Here is a 16,176-nt window from a genome sequence, read left to right on the forward strand (position 1 = left end):
TATTAAAACAGTAAGTATTTTAACCTTTATGGATTGGCCCCATTCTCTTCCATTTGAGGGCGCCTCAGTAACCCTGATATTTTCTTTTCTAGAAGCATGATGGAGCAGAATACAGGAGCTGTCTATCAGTCATAAATGTCTGCTATGATGTAAGAACCACACTCAGTGTTGTGAGGGTCACTATATCTGCAGTTTCAAATAAACTGTTCTCATGATATTGTATACGTCTCTCAGATTTCAGTAGCTTGACGACAGCCTCTGTAACCTTGATGTTTTATGCAGCACAATTTGCTTTATGATAAAGATACCTGTTTTTACTATCACAGTAGATTGCGAATGTGCATTTTCCATCCCCTACAGGAGGGGGAGGCCATGATCCTGCGTGGTTTCTACTTCGTCGATTTTAATGTGGCAGAAACTTTTTGCCTAGTGCAGTTCATAAATGTTCAAATCTGCCAAGTCCTCCATGTATGTTGCTTTTATTTTAATTGTTAACAATGCTTTACTTACTGTGGTTTTGTACAGTGCTTGTTTTAGCAGCTTGTTAGTTGAGATATATGCTGATGTATGTGATTTCCCAAAACATCCACAAAACTAATAATAGCTTTTTCTTTTAAACGTTACGCCAAACACAGAGACGGAGCCATCGGTGAGGAACAAAACAACTTACCCGAAGGCTCAGTTCTCGCAGCAGATGGGATGTGCATGGAAATAAAGAGACAGAATTAAGGGAACATTATATTTATATAATATGGGGACAAATTTTGAATTTAAGGAAATTACTGATATTGTTTGTCTCTATGAAAGGATAGAATTACTATGGAAGTGAAAAGCTAAGCAGAGGATGTGTACAAGGACAAGTGCAGTCATTTCACTAGATGAAAAGTCTTATAATGATGTGAAATCAATATGAAAGAACAACCTGATTTCCTCCATGGCTTGGGATTATGTAAAAGGGCACGGCCAAGCTTTTTTATCCGTGCTACATAAAATTTAACGTGAGCAGTCTTGAAACTGTGATCACAGGAATAAGGGAAGGATTAATCACTTTGAGTGTTTGCCATGATCTCATCAGGGATGGGTTGTGAATACACCTGAATACAATATGCAAATCCAAGAGGAACAGATCCTTATTATTTTGTGTCTGGTTAGAACACCATCTTCCCTCCCAGTCCAGGAATTTTCAGGAAAGGGTTTACACCAATGGCACGAGTTGGTTTACCGGTCACTTTCTTTTACAGACAAAATTTGTTTCTGTTTAGCTCAATAGTCCCTCTAGTGGTATTTATTGGTATTAAGTTGAAAAAAATATACCTATCAAAATATACAAACATTTTAAGAAATATCGTTTTTTTTAACTTGTACTATATTTTTATTTTATGCATTTTTAAATGCATTGATTGTATATATATTTTTTCTTTTCAATTGATTTTTTTCTTTATTCCATAATTAAAATATATATGCATTATTTATATTATAAATATAATATAAATAATATACTTGTGTGTGTATATATATATATATATATATATATATATATAGAGAGAGAGAGAGAGAGAGAGAGAGAGAGAGAGAGCATATATATAAAAAAATAGAAACTGATTAATTTAAGAGGGCATCATTCTCATTAACTCTGAATAATATTCAGTAGCTTTCTGTTAATTAGTCTTAATTAAAAAAAGTATTTTTTAATCTTCATTCTTACATTCCCTCTCCTATCAGGTTTTCTTGTAGTAAAAAGTGCAATTTTGTAGTCATTTGCACGTAAATGAGGATAACTGAACATTAAAGTCCGCGTGAACCGGAAGTTGCAAACGACTTTTCTCCAGTGCTGTGACGTATTTCCCAGTAAAACGGAATATTGAACAGAGGGCAGGGTTTTACTCTAGCGCTCCTCCTCTCCATCTCTCACTCATTACAGACTAACGATTTGAAGGGAGTGGTTAAGCGTTTCCCAAACCAAGTCCTCAAACCTACGTCATCAGAGAAGGGACGCCATTCCAGACCGGAAGTAACTTTTCAGACTTTGATTAAAGATTACGACGGCAAACAATTTTTTTCTGTGTTTTAACTTGCACGGATTAATTGTTCACCACAAGACTAGTAATATGCGCTAACAAAGTAAATAGGGTCAATTTTGATTTCAGTTGGACTTTAATATTTATTTGTATTAAAAAAAAGTATAGGTAGAGAAAAAAGATGCAATAACTGTTGTCCTTCATCTTCTCAAGGAATATTACCACTTTCAGATAAGCCATGGCTTAATAGACTATCACGATTTCAAAAGGACTACCACAATATGAAAAATTAGGTGGCATAATTGCAGAAAATTTTGTTTGATCATTTGTGACATTTTCTTTTCACATATACATATATATATATATATATATATATATATATATATATATATATATATATATATACACGATGAATGTGTCTATCTCATAAACCCTTTCCTGGCACAGATTGTGTTTGTTCATGCACTTTTAGTTTCCTACCTCTTTGTGAACCAATATTCTTTTATGAACTCTTACAATCAGAACATATTTACAAATATATAGTGTTAGTCTTAGCTACAAACAGTTAAACAACAATTATATAAAGGAATCAAGAATAACAGCCAGTAAAAACACTCACGGTGGCTCAGCAACAAACTCTGACAAGACTGTGTGTTGTCCTGTGTCCATTCACAATCACAACTGTCACCTGTAAGCAGTAAAGTGTTTTTCAACCTCAAAATGTAATTTATTTTACAATAATTCAAATAATACAAATAATGTCTAAACTGTAGTTTAAAGAACACATTTTTCACTTGTGTTTAAAGGTTGGCTCAGCATTTAAAAAAAAATTTTGCACTACCTGATTTGGCTAAAGCAAACGTTACCAGAGCCACTGTAGAAATGCTACATTGTTGTACATTCTTTTCAAAAGTACTATATATATATATATATATATATATATATATATATATATATATATATATATATATATATATTAACTTTTAAATAAGGAAACTTTTAATGAGAAATTAAGCAGCTTGCTAAAAACATTAAATAATAATAATTACCACAGAAAATGTTTACTAATTATCTTTAAAGAATATTGAGCTTAATATTAAGTTATACTAAATAATGAATTGTTTTTCCAACTACAGCAAAAACTTGAGAACATAGGAAATTAGGCTAAATTTGATATTCATTGACAACAACACACAAAAAACTTTATGGTCCATTTTTCCATGACAGCTGAACTTGACCTAATATAATCTTGCATATTTTTGTAAAATAATAATAATTATATTATTAATATTAATTATAATAAATAGTTAATAGTACATAACTGGTCTATCAAATATACAAAATAAATAAATGTTATTATAATAAAAATATAAAATGTATAACAAATATTATAATGTAATGTATTTTCGGGTTTTCATGTATTTAATTGATATTAAAAACAGCCTACGCATTCATTTGTAGAGTTTAGTATTCAGTACATCAGAATCTTACACTTTCCAGTCCATTAACGTTACTTACTACAAAAAATATTGTATAGCCTAAGTGATATGATGGAATTTCAAACGCTATCTAAAAATTTGGAGTAGCTACTGAAAATGACATAACAGCTTCTTAATGAAAACAATAACTGAGATAATCTAAGAAACGTAGTTTTGCTTTGCACAGTTTACACTGTATCAGTAGCCTGTTTGTGTGATTTGTTATTTTGTATTAATTCCACGACTTTACTCAGTGACGTTTGTATTTTTATTACAACTAGACACCATATTCCAAGACACTGGCTTTTAACGTCTCATTTCCATGAGATTACCAGTAAATTCGGTTTTGCTGTATTTGTATTACTTACTTGACAACATATTCCAAAAGACACTGGCTTTTAACGTCTCATTTCCATGATTTTACTAATAAATTCGGTTTTGCTGTAAATTTGACGTTTTTTGAATGCAGCAGGTTCCCATGTGGTGCCAGCAGCCAGAGTGTGAGACTATTCTAAGATCTTATTGGTGCATTGAAATGCCAGTCATTTTTTTTTTTGCGTGCTCTGATTGGTCCAAACGAAGCACCACCTACATAAATAATCCAATAACTTCCGCTGACGAATTTTGAATGCAGAGCGGTTAATGACTCGTAAGGGCAAAGTGGCAGAAACAAACCAAATTAAAATCTGAGCTTTAGAGAGGTCGAAAATAACAAACCATATCCTGAGATGGATCCTGCATTGGCGAAACTACTTATTGGGCTCGCAGTCAATATAAGTCGTAGTGATGGTAAGATGCTTGTTTGCTAGCTGCTAATCTTTTACAAGCACGAACTGCATCATCAAATCAGTTAATGTCAAACCAAGTAAAATCAGATTAAAGTTAACATAATGCTTAGCGATGCAAAATTGATTGCAGCGAGAGGTTTCTAAAGATTGAAAATTACACAGAAAGATCAACAGAAGAGAAATTCGAAAGCAATCTTTTTGTAATAATCAATGCAAACAACAACCTGTATTGCTACGGAAACATACACATTCTAGTTGGCTGGGATTGTTTTTTTAAAGGGATAATTCACCCAAAAAAAGAAAATTCTGTAATTTACTCTTGTTGTTATAACTCATGTTATTCCAAACTTTAACCTAAATTACTTAGTTTCATTTGTTAAGCAAAATGACTTGTTAAGCTGAATTACATCCTCTGTCACAATTTATTATATTTATATATATATATATATATATGATGCAATAAAAGTGAATAACACCTTTTTTGCACCAATGAGGAAAGTCTCAAAGTTCCAAGAAAATGCTGTTTGTTTATGGCACTGTTTCCCATCAATGCAGGAAGAATACACAGCGCTTCTGTGAAAACTGTCAATGTCACTAAAGCCACAGTCAGTGTGGAATGGGCTGAGAAAGGCATGACCAAAGGAAAAGAGGTTGGTACTTAATTTAACATATTACTTTTTTTCACTGTATAGAACAGTTAGTACATTGACCACTGTGGAGTTGTTGGTATTTGCACTTGCACAGCCCCAATGCTCTAGGATGTCTTTGTTATCTAGACTATTAAATTGATTGTACTCTAGGTTGACATGGATGAACTCAAGCAACTCAATTCTGACCTTATGCAACACCTTCAACCATGTCGTCAAGAGGGACCAGAGCCCACCGCGGCCCCTATCGCTACACCCGGGACAAAAATGGCAAAAGTGAGTTCTGTATTCTTATCCTCAAATTCTATGCATATGGGACAACATAAGCATTACTATATTTTATGCACATTCATGCACATGCTGTGTCTGAAATCACACTCATTTGTTATTTATTCTAAACTAAAACACATCTTCATCTTTAAATCTGATTTCTATGCACAATTGTGCACAATTGACTGCTTAGTCATTTACACAGTTCTTTATGTATGCTTCAGAACATCAGAGCATCAGAGCTTCTTTCAAGGTCATCAAGAATACCTACTTCAGAACGTAAGTTATATTATTCATTGTTTCCAGTAGGTTTACTCCAATTCATTGTTGGTCTCCTGACCTGCACCAGTGTAATCTTATGGTGTGTTTCCTATTTGAAGCTGCTCCTCAGGATTGTCCATCTGAAGAGTCAGGTTTGCATCAAGTGCATGCTCTTTATGCCCTCCAATCACACTCACTCAAGGCTGAATTGAACTTCTCATTAGACTTAATCAGGGTGTCTCTTCTCACTTCTGTCCACATGGTCTTTTCTACAAATGATCTACAAAAATAGGACCTGCTATAAATTCCTTTTATAAAACGGATAGTTCCAGTCCTTGATTCTGATTGGTTGAGCCGTGTTTTAGGCAACGCCCCTTAGCTGTTCTAAAGCCACTGTAAAACACGGCTTCGCGGGGCTTATTGCTTTAGTCTCTGTCAGTCCAGAAAGGTCACATATGGAAGAGATAGTCATTAGTTCTAGCAGCAAATCAATACACTGTGGCTGATGATTTTCCACTTTTGGAGAGACCTCATATAACGCATATTTTTGTCCCTTTCAGCCTCTAGAAGAATGACCACACGTCAGACATGCTTGTTCCAACTGCCTACCCCTCCACCTGTGGTCTCGGCAACGGCTGCAGAAGTAGTTCTCTCTCAGGATCTTCCCACATCTACGATCCCTAAACCTTTAGGTCTGTTTCCACATCAACATGATATGAAGATATGTAGTCAAGTTACAGGTTGTGTTGGATTGGCATGAGCTTATATTGATTGGTAAACGATGTAACCGATTGATTGGTAACCGACTTGTGCTGTCAGCTTGGAGACTCAAAAAATCATTGTTAAAAAATGTCATCATCTGGATTGGCAGGCTACCAGAGGAGACTTGTTTCAAAGCCAGCTTCTCCTCTGCTACCAACCATTGAGGCTATATGTGAGAGTGAGGCTTCCAAATGTGCCCCCATGGGTCCACCAAGTATGTAGTGTTTTGAATTTGTCATGCATGCTTGGACATCATGGAAATGGTGGCTATTAACATTTACAGCACTTATAGCACTGCACTGTTGTAATTGTAATCTTTTAGGCCATCGCATGTCTCAAATATCGGAAATGAACAAGGTGGCAAACAAACGGATGTCGCTTGCTAAAAATCCTGAAGCACAAAAGAGAGGAAAGGTACCGTATTTGATCCAGATATCAGGCCTATAGTTTTAAGTCCTTTTCAAATGAAGTCAGATTTTTTTGCACAAAACATTTTTTGTGGTCATTATTACTATTACTTAATTACTGAACCATTCAGATTCACTTTCATTGTGAATACTAGTATACATTTTTTTTTATTATTTTTTTTTTTTTTTTACTTTTCTGTTGTTTTGGTCACAGACTTGGAATGGAAATGTGCAGAAATGCATTTGAATTTCTCTTTTCACAATTTTGTTTCTAGTTTGGAGATACAAGTCGCCCTCATAAGCAGTTTTACCAGATGATTGAAGAATACAGAGAGACCCTGGAGAAAGTACCCATGTCCTTGTCCGATCCTGTGAGTTAATGAGCATAATATTAATATCATCATCTATTCATTCATATTTTAACACAAAGTGCATTTTTTTAGGTCAAACCTCACAGAATATGTGTCTGCGTTCGCAAACGTCCTCTGAATAAAAAGGGTAGGTTGCTGATAAGACCTCTCCAATTGACGCGTAATTGAATTGTTTGGCCGATTTTCATGTATTTCTCATTTATTTGTGTTCAGAGTTGGCAAAGAAAGAGATTGATGTGGTCACAATACCTGGTAATGGAGCCATGGTGTTGCACGAGCCCAAGCAGAAAGTGGATCTGACCAAGTACCTGGAGAATCAGACCTTCCATTTTGATTACTCGTTCGATGAAGACGCCACTAATGACTTGATTTACAGGTAGCTGAGTATTTTGAGTTTCTGTTTGGTATTTATTACCATGTTAATTACCATGTGTGAACATGGCAGGTTTTGTTTATTCAAGAATTAGTTCACTAGTTTGCATCCGTGTCATCCCAAACCTGTATGTCTTTCTTCCAAGAAACACAAATCATGCTTTGTATTTACATGGAATAGAATTACTAGTTAAAACTTTGTATTTCACATAAATAATGGCAGAATTTATATTTTGGGGGATATGCCAATTTTAACAATGTTTAACCTACAAAATGTTCAAATGGTTATGAATTTAACTTTTAGGTTCACCGCTAAACCTCTGGTTAAGACCGTTTTCGAAGGTGGTATGGCGACGTGCTTTGCATATGGCCAAACAGGCAGTGGAAAAACTCATGTAAGTTGTTTATGCTTTAAAAAAAAAATATCCAAAACTGTCCAAAACCATGTTGTTGATCTTAGGGTTTTCTTTACAGACTATGGGTGGAGACTTCACTGGAAAGAGCCAAAACAGCTCTAAAGGGATTTACGCCCTGGCAGGTGATTGTAACTGTCATATGTACTTTACAAAGTGGGCTGTTACGTTTATCCGTGTTCACTCTGGTATTAATCTGTCTGCATGCTTCACAGCACAGGATGTATTTACCCTCCTAAAGCAAAAGCGATATGCTGATATGGACCTTTGCCCATATGTCACCTTTTTTGAGATCTACAATGGCAAGGTTTGCAGATATTGTATTACATGTTTCCAAAACATTTCTGTGATGTCTTGTCAAACGGATGGCTTATTGTGTTTGCTAGTGCAAATAAACCTCAAATTTCAAAATGATTAATGTAGTCTTTATGCTCAATTAAACAAGTGGGGTATTATTATTTGATTTTATGCTGATTTGATTTTTAGATTGTGGTTGCAAGCATAAAGTGCTTGTTCAGGCATGATGATGAACATTTTGTGTGCACTGCAGGTGTTTGACTTGCTGAATAAGAAAGCAAAGTTGCGTGTTTTGGAGGATGATAAGCAGCAGGTCAACGTTGTTGGCCTGCACGAAGTTCCCGTGTTATCTGTTGATGACGTCATCAAGATGATTGAGAAGGGAAGTGCATGCAGGTAAATATTAAAGAAAACACTGTGTCATGCTTGCTTAAATGGTCATGTTTATGCTGCAGCTCTTCTCACCAGTGTTATTTTAATATTGTTACGCTGTGGTTATACCCACTGAGCCTGTGGTTATATATTGTATTGACAACTCATCACTTAAATTATTTAGCATCTTATATTCTACTGTAATGTTTTTGTCAGCATTAGAAAAAAAGATGATCCTTGTTGTTCTATAAAGAAAAATGTTTGACAGACCCAGTCTAGACAGATAAATGGATAGGAGCACAAAAGAATTCTTAAAAAGAGTTGGCTTACAGCATGGAACTCTGTATGTCTGCAATCTCTGTGTGATAAAAGCTGACAGACCGTTATCCAGATAACTTTTTTAAAAGTTCCTACAAAATGTTTAAAATACCAGAATATCAATTGTCCTTGTGATTTTATCCCATCTTGAAGTATGACCAAGCGTTAAGTCAAATGTATTAGTGCTTCACAATACACACCGTTTCCAAGCAGCTTTACAGAAATACTATAATGTTAGGTCTATAATGCCTAAGAGATTTAGGGCTGGCCAATGTATAACATAGAGATAGAGATACTGTATATCGATCATCTGGATTTAGATGTAGCTATATAGTCTTTATAATGTTGTCTAACTGATCACAGGCTTTGCTTTATACATTTCTGCGGCATTGATAAATGTCAGGAAACCTGATTTCTGGCCACATGTCAATGTCCATGGACCACTGGTTCTTTGGTAAGTTGTAAGGAACACTGTGGAGTCCAACTTCCTTCAATATAAGAATTCCTTTTGTTTTACTCACGTTTTCGCTGTTTCTCCTATTAAATCCAGTCATGTTGCAGGATGTTTTGCCACTCAGTCTGGCTAAGGGGGTGTTATGATGAGAAAGTGACGTCAATACAATGCATCTGTTATTTTAGTTTCAGATAATTAGTTCAACAATAACTCGCTCTCTCTTTCTTTCTCTCTCTATATACCAGAACGTCTGGCCAAACGTTTGCAAATGCCAGCTCATCGCGTTCACATGCAGTTTTGCAAGTAATCCTAAGGCGGCGGAATTTCCTCCATGGGAAGTTCTCTCTGGTGGACCTTGCTGGGAACGAACGTGGCACTGATGTCAGCAGTAATGATCGGCACACCATAGTGGAGACTGCAGAGATCAACCGCAGCCTGCTGGCTTTGAAGGTGCTTTGTCTACTTCAGACTGATCGACCAAATAGGTTCATTTTAATACACACATTTTTATTCTATTTGTCAATATGAAAGAGTACAAATTTTGGATTCCTTATCAAATTACATTATTAAAATAAATAAATAATTCAAACACTTTTAAACTGTGTAAACCATCTGAGATATGTTCATATAACTGAGGCCTGTGGCATGAAGCTAGTTGAACAAACTAATCCAACCTGATTTCGATCAGGTTGAGCGGGCACACAACGCCTGGTATAAACATTGTCGACTCCGGGTTTGATCCAGAGTTTGTCATTAACTCTAGAGCGTGTGCCCCTGAAAGTATGACGTGCAGCGAACAGCCAATCACACAGATCATTGTGCGTCAGTTTGATTAAGTTCTCGGTAGAGAGCCGCCGCAATTCACTTATCTTCTGAAGATTGAGATTATAAAAACATGTCATGAATTTAAGTGCATTTACAAGGCAGGAATAAACACTGCTGCAGTTGAAAGAAAATATCTGACTATCAATGCAGGTGAATCAACTGAATATAATTCATTTATATAGGTTTGCAAACAGCTCAAAAGAAAACGTGTAAGCTTAATCTGTCTAAAATCTTTATACATTTAATCTTGTATTTATATGTATTCAAATACAAAGTTTAATATGAATTGTCAATTCATATAATTATTTGAATTTGTATTATGAATAGACTCTTTTCACAGACTGTGACTGGTTTTAACGGTCATCAGCATCTTAAATCCGGCAAGGTTTTTTATATTTTTTGTATATTTAAATTTTTTAAATGCACAGCTACATTTATAATACTATGGCCCGGTTTCACCGATAAGGCTTACGCCTAGTCCCAGGCAAAAATGCATGTTTGAGCTGTTTTAACTGAAAGCAGCTTGCACTGACAGTGCCATTTTTGTCTCAAGATGCACACCAGTAATGTGTTTTTCTAAGGCACATTTATAAAAGCTACTTAAAGGTGAACTATGCAGTTGTTGTTGTTTTTTTTTAGTAGTGCTGGGGTAAACGATTATTAATTAAACGATTAGTCGGGCGATTATTTTATCGATTAGTCGACTAATCTAACGACTAATTGGAATTATTTATCCTGTCTGTTATTCGCATATCTCTGTCGAGCCGTTACTCCGATGGATTTCAAACTCGACAGCTGTCTGGGCACGAGTAAGTGCAGTGCCAAGTTTGACGTTGTTTGGATGAGAAATGCATAAGATATGTTAAATATATTGGTAAAAGAAGCTTGTGGTTTAAAAATAAACATTCTGACATAAACACACTGTCAGCTACAATGTTTACTTCTGAATAATATAGTATAAATGTGATAAATCCTTTTTTTTTTCATGCAATTAATCCATTGAATCAATATAAAAGTTAATTTTCACATTGAAACTGTTGAAAATACACAACAAAGTAAGTTGATCCACATATGACAGCCTCTGAACTCGGTCAATACTAATCTGGACTAAACATAGGCTACATCAGCCATCGCTAGAAATACCTTCTGAACGACGGCAACCTTCTTTTTTGACGGCGATCAGCTGTAAAATGGCTTAGGTCCTGCTCGGTTTTCGTTGACTGAGTACAAGAATTGAAAGTTTTTGAAAAGATCCCCTGGGGTTAACGTGTCAGCATTCGACAGAAGTTTGACGCTGTCGTGTGAGAACAAGCATCAGTCGGCATTTCTCTTCCTCCCGCGTGCCTCATCTTCTTAATCTCCTCACGTAAATGATTAGATTTCGATGGCTTACGTTTCTTCCCTACGGCAGAATCCACCACAGGTTCATCAATGTATTATTTTTTTTGTTTGTTTGTTGATCAAAAAGTGCAAAGTAGATAAGGAAAACTAGGATGCCGGGTGTCAGAGCGCCACCGTTACTGTTTACAATGCGTGGAATGGTGCGCTGTGATTGGTTGAGCGGATTTGTGGCATTCTGCAGAGAAAGGAGACGTGTGTGTGTGGCGAGCTGTACCTCCGGGAATGGTGCAAAAAAATAAATAGATAATAAATAAAGAAGCGTCGACGCAAAAAATATGACGTCGACGTAATTTTGGCGTCGACGCGTCGACGTCATCGACGCACCGCTACAGCTCTATTTTTTAGCTTAATTTACCTTAACTGAACAGCTTTTGGAGTCATTGGAATGGTTATATGACTTTTTTCGGGTTGAATGGTGGTCTTATCCCACCCCCCCCAGCGCCTGTGAGCGGGAAAAACACCCTTGCAACTTTGGCTCTGTGCGTTCGCCGGCTTCTTTGAAAACAAATGCCCATGACCAGAGGGAGAAGATGGGAGGGGGGGGAGAGTCGCCAACGAGTTTTGACGACAGTGTTGTCAAATATCTATTCTGAAGCTGTAGGGGGAGCTCTATAGAGAAACCTGTGAGAAAACAGCAAAGAAATTGCCAAAACTGCATAGCGCTGCTTTAAATTTCCTAATTGAACTAAGGCCTAAAGCCTTGTCTGTGAAACCAGGCCTATACTTTGTATTATAATACCTTTGCATTAAATTACAAGAAACTAGTTAACGCTGTTGTGAGGTTTTTTTCTAATACAGCAGCTTCTTTCTTTCCTTCTTTCCTTCTTTCTTTCTTTCTTTCTTTCTTTCTCTCTCTCTCTCTCTCTCTCTCTCTCTCTCTCTCTCTCTCTCTCTCTCTCTCTCTCTCTCTCTCTCTCTCTCTCTCTCTCTCTCTCTCTCTCTCTCTCGACTCCCTTCTGATCTCTTTTTTTTTCTCTCTCTTTTTGAAAGTTGTGAAAACACTGGCGTTTTCTTTTGCTATTTGAGCAAATTGGAACACAGTTCACCACTATAGAAGTTTACCCAACTATGATGACTTCCGCTTCTGTTATACATTTAAACTAAATTATAAATTTAATTATAATTCATTCATATGATATAAATATAATAAATGATTATCTGCAAATGACAGGCAATTTTGTCTCTATAATGCTTTCACTATAAACCGCTTTATTTTTGAGAAAGAGTGACTTTATTGCATCAGATGTGTCACTGTGCTTACAACTGATTGGTCCAGTTTTGGTTTGCGATCTCTAATCCAGAATAAAATCTGCTCCAGAGCAGATTAGCCTTGTAGCATAAATTGCAATGTCAATGAACAACGCTAAAAACCAATCAACCTTGAGCCCAAAAAAGCGGAGTTTGCTCGAACTAATCTCAAACTCACCTGGCTAGCAACTGAATCTGGCTTCATGCAACTCACCTGGCTAGCAACTGAATCTGGCTTCATGCAACAAGCCTTTGTTGATTATAGCTTTGGTTTGCTGCTCCATTGTATTGTAAGAAATTCATTTGTTCCCAGTTTCACCATTCATACAAACACAAAAGTAATTGGCAGTTACAGAATTTGAATGCAATAACTTTCATGTCTTACCTGACTGTTCAGGAATGTATCCGCTCTCTGGGTCAAAACAGTGAGCACATCCCATTCAGGATGAGCAAACTCACCCAGGTGCTTCGGGACTCCTTCATTGGAGAAAATTCAAGGACCTGCATGGTAAGAGTGATTTTTTTATTATTTTTCTTTTTTCTTTCAGTAACACTCTTTTTAGAGCTTGCTTTTAATACTGTTATTTATTGTTTAACATTAATCTTGTTTTTCCATTTTGCCTGTTATAGATCGCAATGATATCACCTGGTATGGGCTCTTGTGAATACACTCTGAACACACTACGTTATGCAAACAGGTGCTTTTTTTAAATCTTCATGTATTTGAATTTGTTGCTTCTGACTGAGGACCTCTGGTGGTGTGATTTAGTTATTACAGGCAGTTTTGTGTGTTTCTGACAGGGTAAAGGAATTGAATGGCATGTCCAAGGGAGCTTCAGTGGAGAATGGTGCACACCTAGAGACTTCTGAGGAGGGAAACTCCTCAGAGGAGGTAAGTGAATCACGCCATGCGTATTAATTTTAAGTGTCAGGACTTTCATCTACAAATCATATTGAATTTGATGTTTTTGTTTTGCTTATAAGTGGTTGAATAGAGCTTTTATTTGAATGCCAAGTTAATTGTGAACCAGTTAATTGTATTTCAGCAAGTCATGATTTAATATTTCTTTGATTTATATAAATCAAACAAATTGAAATAGCTAGCCGTAAAGTTGTGATGAAATGGAAGGCAAAAATTTTGACGTTGTAAAAAAAAAAAAAAAATTAGGATGAGAACTTGGTTCTATCCTTTGGTTCTTGATTGGTAGGAGGTAGATCAGAATGTGAGTGCGGTCAAATGTAAGAAAGTGGCAGAGCAAACGAATTGACAGGAGAAGTTTGGCATATGTCATCAGAGAAGATCATGCTATGGCTTCATGTTTCTTATTTAAGGTATAAAAAAATGAAACCTATTCATGGATGAATCGTTCACAATAAGATCAGTAAGATACATTTAGAAAATAGGTGAATTTCATGCCGTTTAATGTTTGAGACTCATCTAATGCATGTTTCTATTTAGTTTGAGTATAGAATGTCACAGCTTGACATTCATGTATTTGATTTATTTATAGAAATGTGGTGCAAAAATTGCTCAAAACCCCCCAAATGTACTTATTTTTCAGGAGTCTGTTGTCCCAGCTTTTGAGGCTATATCACAAGTGTCTAATATGGAGGAGAGGTTTTATGAAGAATTGAAGGTTTGTAGCTTTCTGGCTTTCCGGATGTCTATTGTGTAAACACACCTGCTCTGAGTGGGCGGCTTTGTTTTAAACCTCACTATCACTCAAAAGTTATAAAACTCCCCATAGCAGTGAGATTACAAAACGCCCCTTTGCTATTTGTTTACCCCTGAATGCATTTCTTCAGACAGGAGTTCTTTTAACTGCTCTGAGACCTTGAGTCATTTCTGTTTCTCATTTCCAGGGGTGCAACGAGATTGCCAGATCCATGGAATATCCCTCGTTTGATATTTTAGCAAATTTACCAGAGATTGATGCATTTATGAAGAAACTGCAAGGTATTTAATTTTAATCCAAACAGAGACATGCACTACCATTCTAAAGTTTTTGTTATTAACATTAATGCTTATTAATGTTAATAACAGTTGTGCTGATTAATATTATTTTATTTTTTTAAGAGCAGCATTATTCTTTGAGGTTAATCTTTAATTATAGACGCATTATAAATGTCCTTACTGTCACTATGGAACAATTTAATGCTTCCTTGCTAAAGTGTTAAATTCTTTTTTTTTTTTTAATACCATTCAAACTTTTGTGAACGGAAGTGTATTTTATTTAAAGAAAAATAATTTTCTATGAAGGTCACTAGAGCATTCTACACCAGCGCACTGAATATATAACGTTTACAATTACAGCATTGAAATAGTTTTTCTTCTTGTTGTAGAGTCTTACCAAGCTTTGAGATCAGCTATTGAAGCAGAACAGAGGGTCAGGATGTCACCAACCTAATCTAAGATGAGATTCAGCTGCGAACAACTGCAAAGAAACCTCTTAGAAAAGCTAATGCAATTTCAATTTGTTCTTTTAATAATCTTATCTGCTATCTGGCTAGAGATACATCAAGTGTTTGTTTTTTGGTGTGTACGCTTTAATTGTTTTTGTGTAGTGAATAAAGGTTCCCTCACCTTGGATCTTTTGTAAATCACATTTTGAATGCTGTGTCTTGGTTTTTCAAAGCAATCTTCATGAATCATCAGCTCTTGTTTTTTTTTGTGCATTTGGATTCTAACTTGTTTCACATCACATTGAAACTGTTTTTTAAATCACCAAAATGAGACCCTTCCCATCATCCCCAAACCCCCACCCCCAGCCTTGACCTCCAAATCGCCACTATATACAAGCCACAAACAGTGTATACACTTGCCCTGCAAGCACAAGCTGACACATGACAAATCAAAGGCCTAATAAACAGCTCACACTGAACAGTTTACCTCAAAGGATGAAAATAAACAAAATTGACCTGTGAGTGGGTGGCCCCACATCTCCGTGTGAGGCCTAGAAGCTCAACAGCTTCCTCTGAGCTCTTTGGGTGGCATTTCCCACCCCCTCCCAAACTATTTACCCCCATACTGTGTAAATGCATATATCTGTGCTTGCATATATTGCACCAAAATTGTGAATACAAGTTAAAAATGTATCTTGTTCAATCACTACATTTGATGTAGACATACTGTTGCACTCCTTTTACAAGACTGTTCATTGTTTAATACTTAATAAATGATTGTCATTCTCTATATCTAATTATCAGTGTATAATTTTTGTACCAGTTTTTGGGGGGGGTTATGTGTGCATGTGTAAAAAATGTAGAAAATAATTGTTCTGAATATATTAACATGTTAACCATAGTGTTGTGGTGAACTAATTAAGTGGTTGGAATATTTTCTATGGATTAAATCTTTTTGTTCAAACCTTTTTTGTCTGTTTTAATATTACCCACACTCTTGCATGACTAGGGACTTGGAAGGGTCACCTCAGAAAAACTACCTGAGACCTTGATTATAATTGGATCCTTCAC

General features: G+C 35.9%; 1 protein-coding gene and 1 long non-coding RNA gene across 5 annotated transcripts; one reads left to right on the forward strand and one right to left on the reverse strand.

Annotated features, from left to right (window-relative positions):
* The first annotated feature begins 4,097 nt into the window (after positions 1-4,097).
* Positions 4,098-15,902, forward strand: kif2c (kinesin family member 2C). 3 transcript variants are annotated; one of them, XM_082172634.1, is made up of 22 exons: positions 4,098-4,285; positions 4,840-4,934; positions 5,085-5,207; positions 5,426-5,480; positions 5,582-5,614; positions 6,023-6,154; positions 6,334-6,438; positions 6,547-6,638; positions 6,907-7,002; positions 7,075-7,129; positions 7,216-7,378; positions 7,679-7,769; positions 7,849-7,912; positions 8,003-8,094; positions 8,338-8,480; positions 9,474-9,678; positions 13,100-13,210; positions 13,333-13,400; positions 13,504-13,594; positions 14,265-14,339; positions 14,566-14,659; positions 15,046-15,902. In XM_082172634.1, exons 1-22 carry the CDS (start codon positions 4,225-4,227, stop codon positions 15,108-15,110), a joined length of 2,109 nt encoding a protein of 702 aa, XP_082028760.1. In that variant the 5' UTR covers positions 4,098-4,224; the 3' UTR covers positions 15,111-15,902. The 3 variants fall into 3 exon arrangements, with proteins under 3 accessions (XP_082028760.1, XP_082028761.1, XP_082028762.1); XM_082172635.1 differs by lacking the exon at positions 5,582-5,614 and having other exon boundaries at positions 4,099-4,285; XM_082172636.1 differs by lacking the exons at positions 4,098-4,285; positions 4,840-4,934; positions 5,582-5,614 and having other exon boundaries at positions 5,127-5,216; positions 5,434-5,480.
* On the reverse strand, positions 12,017-13,089 carry LOC309500901. Of its 2 annotated transcripts, none has more exons than XR_014206724.1 (3): positions 12,917-13,089; positions 12,405-12,880; positions 12,017-12,278 (listed from the first exon to the last, which is right to left on the reverse strand). It is a non-coding gene; the product is annotated as an uncharacterized lncRNA (long non-coding RNA). The 2 variants fall into 2 exon arrangements; XR_014206725.1 differs by having other exon boundaries at positions 12,017-12,282.
* Positions 15,903-16,176: the final 274 nt, after the last annotated feature.

This window comes from Leuciscus leuciscus (assembly GCF_965113295.1).
Source record: "Leuciscus leuciscus genome assembly, chromosome: 6".
Lineage (NCBI taxonomy): Eukaryota > Metazoa > Chordata > Actinopteri > Cypriniformes > Leuciscidae > Leuciscus > Leuciscus leuciscus.

Bases quoted from the DNA above. Each gene is read 5' to 3' on its own strand.
- kif2c (XM_082172634.1), top strand. From the start codon at position 4,225: ATGGATCCTGCATTGGCGAAACTACTTATTGGGCTCGCAGTCAATATA. The intron at 7,130-7,215 runs GTAGGTTGCTGA...ATTTGTGTTCAG, and splicing joins ACGTCCTCTGAATAAAAAGG to AGTTGGCAAAGAAAGAGATT. The intron at 8,095-8,337 runs GTTTGCAGATAT...TGTGCACTGCAG, and splicing joins TTGAGATCTACAATGGCAAG to GTGTTTGACTTGCTGAATAA.